The following is a 6,000-nucleotide window of genomic DNA, read 5'->3' on the forward strand; positions in this document are numbered from 1 at the left end:
GTAATTTAGTACTAAATCTGTTTATATTAAGGATAATAATAATTTACTCTAGTAATAGTAGATATAAAGAGGGTTAAAAATTCTCTCATAGTAAATTTTTGTTAGGCGAAAAAGAAATAGAAAATTACGTTATCTTTCTAGATCCTAATTAATTCTATATAAGATAGTAGAAATATACAAAAATAAATAAAGTTTTATTGATATGAAGTAGAACTAGGGAGAAATAAAAAGTTAGGGTTAAGATATTTGAGTAATTGCAAAATCCGGAGGTACGTACAGTTAGACATTGACATCTCCCATGGGACTAGTAAAAATTTAGTCCCACTCCCACGGGACCATGACCTTAGTCCCATCAATCCCACGGGACCAAGTCTCTTAGTTCGCCCATGGGAGTCCCACGGGACTCCTATGAGTCCCGCCAAGCTCATATTTTTGCATTATTTTCCCGAATAGGATGGATAAAATGATGATTCATCTGAATTTTTTACTGTTATTAAACAGTGTTTTGTATACTACTTTAACATCTCCCTTAACTCAGCTATATTCCTTAGGAAATTTTATGAAATCTAATTGTATATAGCTAATTAGGTATTGGAAATTAAAGATTCCTATCTTTTTTAAAGTATTTTAATCACTGGATGATTATTTTAGAAGATATGTCGGTAGATGAAATATATAGAGCAGGAAATATATATTCTATGTCAGTACCGCAGCACCATCCCTAACGAGATCTCTTTGTTTAATACTAATGCTGCTCTATTTAAAAGAAAGCTAGCTAATCAGAAGTGTTTATAGTAGTATACGCTATCTAATTTCTATCTCACATTCAAAACTAGTAAGTTTGTAATATAAGAGGGTGCAGAAATAGCAGTTTGAAATATAGGTGAAATATTTTTTATCTAATTTGAAAGTCGGGGGGCGTGGTCTGACCGAAAATCAATGGGACTACAAGGTCCTATGGGATTTCCTATGGGAGTATGGGAGTTTCCCACGGGACTAACCAATCGGAAGAGTGCCTACTATGGGTCTCCTTATCAATTATAATAGATCAACTGTATCTTTCAGCTGAATTCACCCTGGATATTATTGAATTCCTCCGGTCGCAACTACTAATTCTCTATAAGGTAAAGTCCTTTCTCTTTCAACTCCCCTAGCTACACACTCTTCTCTTCTTTAACTATATCTCAATTCAGCCAATTTTCTGACGCTGGGCCCTCCTCCTCTCTATCAGAGTGATCCTATAGACCCCCCTTACCGATATCGAATTAGATGATAGCTCCTTCGTAGCAGGGAGTTCATATTATCAACGAACTTAATATCCTACGCTCTCCTCTGAGTTTACACCTCCTCTTACTCTTCCTTCTACCCTTGAGCGGTTTGGTTCTGATCGGAAGAAGCCCTGGGTTAAATATACCGAAATGAATAAAAACGACTTTGTGATCTGGTAGTTACAGACTGAGGCTGCGATAACGATAGGATCACGTCAAAAGAAGATGCGATAGGATACAAAGCACTCCGCTGAGATCTGGCAGCATTTTGACTAAGTGGCCAACTATATCACCGGCGAGGCAATGGTTATGTGCCGAAGATATGGAAAAACTATTCCACACCCAGGGCGAACTGCGAACGGGACTAATTCTATGAATCGCCACTTCATGGCTGGAACATACATCAAAGCTACAAATAATACAGCAAGGCAGAAGACACTACAGTAATTAATCGAATACATAGTAATATAAATATTCCACTGTTTAACTCTAGTAAACTAATAATATACTCTTCTAATCTAGGCCGAAAACACATCACGTTCGAAGCTATCTTTCAGTGAGGAGCAATAGAAACGATGTCAGGTCAGATTTATCACTAAATCAAACCTTCCTTTTCAAATCCTTGCGCATAAAGACCTTGCCGACCTTATATCAATAGCTCGGCTAGCTACGTCAAACCCTACACTCCTTACCCCTCGAACTGCTCGACGTCGTCTTCGAAAGATCGTGCAAGAAGATCAGTATCGTATCCTATCAGACCTCCCACCAAATACGAAGCTTTCAATTGCTCTTGATTGTTGGATATCTCTATTTCAATAGGCCTTTATAGCAATTACTGGTTACTTCCTCGACCAAAACTGGGAGTACCGGGAGATCCTTCTAGGCTTTGAACCCTTATATGGAAAGCACTCCGGTGTTAATCTAAGCCAGGTTCTATTAGAATGCCTACAAGAGCATCAGATTATAGATCGGGTGCTTGCTGTTACGACTAATAACGCATCGAATAACAATACTCTGGTTGGTAGCATACAGACGTCAATGCAAGCCCTAGATCTTCCAAACTATATACCAATTGTCCGAATTCCTTGTTTAGCGCATGTTATCCAACTCAGCCTAAAGGATCTCCTCACGATGATGAAGCTCAACCCAAAGAATGAGAGTATAGATCGGCAGTGGTCAGCTGAACAGGATATGTCCCTGAAACACCTTCGAAAGCGAGGTATTATCTATACTCTTGCAAAAGTAAGTCTTACCTTATATCTATCAGTTTATCTTATCTTTTAAAGACCTATCTACTTATTAATATTAGGTCCGTGGCCTAGCTATAGGTGTTAACGCTAGTTCTTAGCGCCGAGAAGCGTTCTTGAACCTTCAAAGTAAAGAACTAAAGCTTCTCCCTATCCAGGATGTCAAAACGCGGTGGAATTCAACATTCCTTATGCTTCAGCGCGCTAAGCGGCTCTTAAAGGCGTATGATGAGTACTGCAGTGAGCATAACTATCCTCAGTTTAAACTAAACACTGAAGAGTGGCGGCAGGTTGACTACCTTCTTTGTATCACCCAACCCTTTCATTAGTGGACCACGGCTATCTCTAAGATCAAAGATATTACAATCCATCAGATCTTTAGAATCTACAATAAGCTGTTTGACCATTTTGACTTCTCTATTAGCCAACTGAAGCGGAAACGGGTTCCTTGGAAGGCAACTATGCGTAGGGCGCTTAAAGCAGGCCGTCAAAAGCTCTCTGACTATTATAGCCAGACTGACGCTTATGGTAATCTCTATGCAATCAGCACTATCCTTGCGCCGCGGTACAAGCTGCAATTCTTCTCGAAGCGTGAATAGTCCGATAATAACTACTAATGGCGCAAGACCTACCGAGGCTATATAGAAAAATACCTCGAGCCCTACCAACAGCGCCAAAAGGAGACAGAGCAGTCATAGTTTAGCCGACCTTCTACCCAGCAGAAGGATGACATTGAACTGCTCTTGGATGATAACCCTTCCGAGCCCTCCCAGTCCCAAGAAAAACGAACTAGCCCTGTATTTGACGATGAGCTTACATATTATCTTAATAGTGGTATATTTCTTCTATTCGAATATCCGCTTGTTTTTTATTCTAACGTTTCTTTAACAGGCACATTAAACAAGAATCCCTGTGACTTCTGGAGGGAGCATAAGCATCAATATCCTACACTCGCAAGCATAGCACGCGATATATTTACTATCCCTGCTAGCGGTGCTGGTGTGGAGCGTCTTTTTAACTCTGCTCGTGACGTATGCCACTATCGACGGGGTCGTCTTAACGAGACCACTGTACAAGACCTCATAATGTATCGCTGTATCTCCGAGTTTGATCTTGATACAACAGATATTACAGGTGAATCCGACGAGGAGGAAGAGCCTACCGCCGAAGAGAGACAGCAAGCAGCGCTACGAAGAGAGGCAAAACTGGGCTAGTTTACCCCGGTTCCAATCAGCGACAATGAAGAGGATAAGGATGAAGACGAAGACGAAGATAAAGATGAAGATGAAGGTGAAGGTGAAGATGAGGCTGAAGATAAGATACATAAGGTAAACTCCGTTCCTTTCGACGCCTATATACTATCCGCTGCATCCCAACGTAGCCAGCGAGCTCTAGGAAAGAGACGAAAGAGTGTGGATTCCTATAGAGAAGAAGATGAGACTGAACCTCAACTACCCCCTTTGCCACAGGATAAGGAGAGCTACAGTCAAATGCGGACGTCTGGAAGGGCAAGGAAACGTCCAAGAAATTTAGATGACTACGATGTAACATACGAATAAACTTACATTTCCTATCTTTTATTGAGTCTCTATCAAGGATCTGTAGAGCTATCTAGAGTAATATGGTAAGTGTAATACTTAAAAATACTAGGAAAAGCGCACAATTTATGCAAGTGGCAGGACTTAACTGTTTGCACTGTTTACAGTCCCGTGGGAAGTCCCATACTCCCATGGGAGTCCCACGGCCCTTCTAGTCCCGCCCATGGGACTAAAGCTTAGTCCCAACTCCCGTCCACGGCGGGAAGTCCCAGGTCCCACGGTGGGAGTCCCGTGGGAGATGTCAATGTCTACGTACAGTCATGTTCCATAAGTTTTTAACACATAGCCCCACACCCCCTAATTACATAATATTCTGCCGGTCGCAAAACCTCCGCCAAAACTCCATGAAATTGATAAATCACTAGATGTCTAGCCACGCACGCATACAGGAGGCCTAGTAAGGCGTATACCACCCATCAGACTCGATTATAGCTTGCACCCGATTAGGCATGGTCTCAGAAAGGTGTTCTAGGTGGCGCATATCGATATTTTGCCATGCAATCTGCGCAGTTTCCACCAGGATTCGCTTAGTCTCATCATTATTCTTCATGTGCAGTAGATCAGGTCGAATCTTATAGATCTCTGCTTTTAGGAGGGCCCAGAGGTTTTCAATTGGATTTAGATCAGGCGAATGAGGCGGCCAAACCATCACTTCAATCTCCATCTCTTGTAATGCATCACGCACAACGTATGCAGTGTAAGTAGATGCATTATCATGCATAAAAATCCCATCTTCAGCGGGCAAAAGGGTAGGTAAGACTCGACGATATAGTTCTTCTATCACGAATCGATTAACACCCCCTCTCTCTGATTCAGGATCGCCGAAAAGGGGTATTAAACCGGTGCGTCGAGTAGCCGAGAAAGCAGCCCAAAACATCTACTTAACCTGCTTCCCACGGTGTAGTAAACCCTGGCATTGGCCCTCACGCGCTTGATCTCGAGGGCGCGTAAAGGTCTATTCACGACGTATACCAATGCCTCGCTCAACAGTACACTCATCAGACCAATAAACACGGGCCCAGTCAGCAGGTGTAAATAAGCGATATCTATAAGCCTATTGAAGTCGTTTCGCCGCGTGAATCTCTTCAAGGTAAGGCCGCCAGTTGCAGCGCTATTTACGCATATTTTCAGCGTTAAGTAGGCGTCGAATTGAGGCGTATTTCACTTTATGATCGACCTCAGTAAGCAGATCTTCCTAGGTAACGCGAGGGTTCTCATCGATAACCTTGATAATTCGCTCTTTATCAGCCTCAGTAAGCTTCTTTGGGCGGCCTTTGCGTGGCTTCGAGACACCGTCACGTCTCTCTGCCTCTTTGATAATCGTATATCGCACCGTCGAGAGGGGAATCCAGGGATATCGCTTCTGAATGCGGCGATAACCCCAGCCAATATCGTGCAGTTCGCATATGCGAGCGCGCAGGGTAGGTGTAAGCTCCTTTGATCGAGCCATATCAATTAAAACGGATAGATAGCAGTAGGTAGTGTATAGTAGAAACTAGTAGATAGTTTGTAAAGCTGCCTGTGGAAATATTGCATAAAATGGTGATTCTTACGCGACGCGCCGATTTGGAGCGGTTTCTATCAGCGCGTATTAGGTAGGCGGTAGGCTAATTAAGCAGGCGGTAGGAGATGTGGGTCTAGGGTGTGTTAAAAACTTATGGAACATCACTGTACCTTTTGTATGGTGAGGCCATACAAATTTCAAGGTGACGGGGATTGCGTAATGACGGAGATTGTGGGCGCACCCATAAGCGAAAGCGGTGGGTGCGCGAAGGCGGATACTGCTCCGATCATACTAATTTCCTTGGTCATCCACGGATTGATTTATCAAACAGCTCGGATAAACTGGGTACGGAGTATTCACCCGCAACGCCAACATTTTCACAT

General features: G+C 42.8%; 1 protein-coding gene across 1 annotated transcript; it reads right to left on the bottom strand.

Annotated features, from left to right (window-relative positions):
• Window positions 1–5,308: 5,308 nt before the first annotated feature.
• Window positions 5,309–5,563, bottom strand: N7473_008993 (uncharacterized protein; the record flags this gene model as incomplete). Its single annotated transcript, XM_057154932.1, has 1 exon — window positions 5,309–5,563. One exon carries the CDS (start codon window positions 5,561–5,563, stop codon window positions 5,309–5,311), a length of 255 nt encoding a protein of 84 aa, XP_057006062.1.
• Window positions 5,564–6,000: the final 437 nt, after the last annotated feature.

Source organism: Penicillium subrubescens (assembly GCF_028828155.1).
Source record: "Penicillium subrubescens strain IBT 31985 chromosome Unknown utg000006l_segment0_segment0, whole genome shotgun sequence".
In the NCBI taxonomy this organism is placed as follows: domain Eukaryota; kingdom Fungi; phylum Ascomycota; class Eurotiomycetes; order Eurotiales; family Aspergillaceae; genus Penicillium; species Penicillium subrubescens.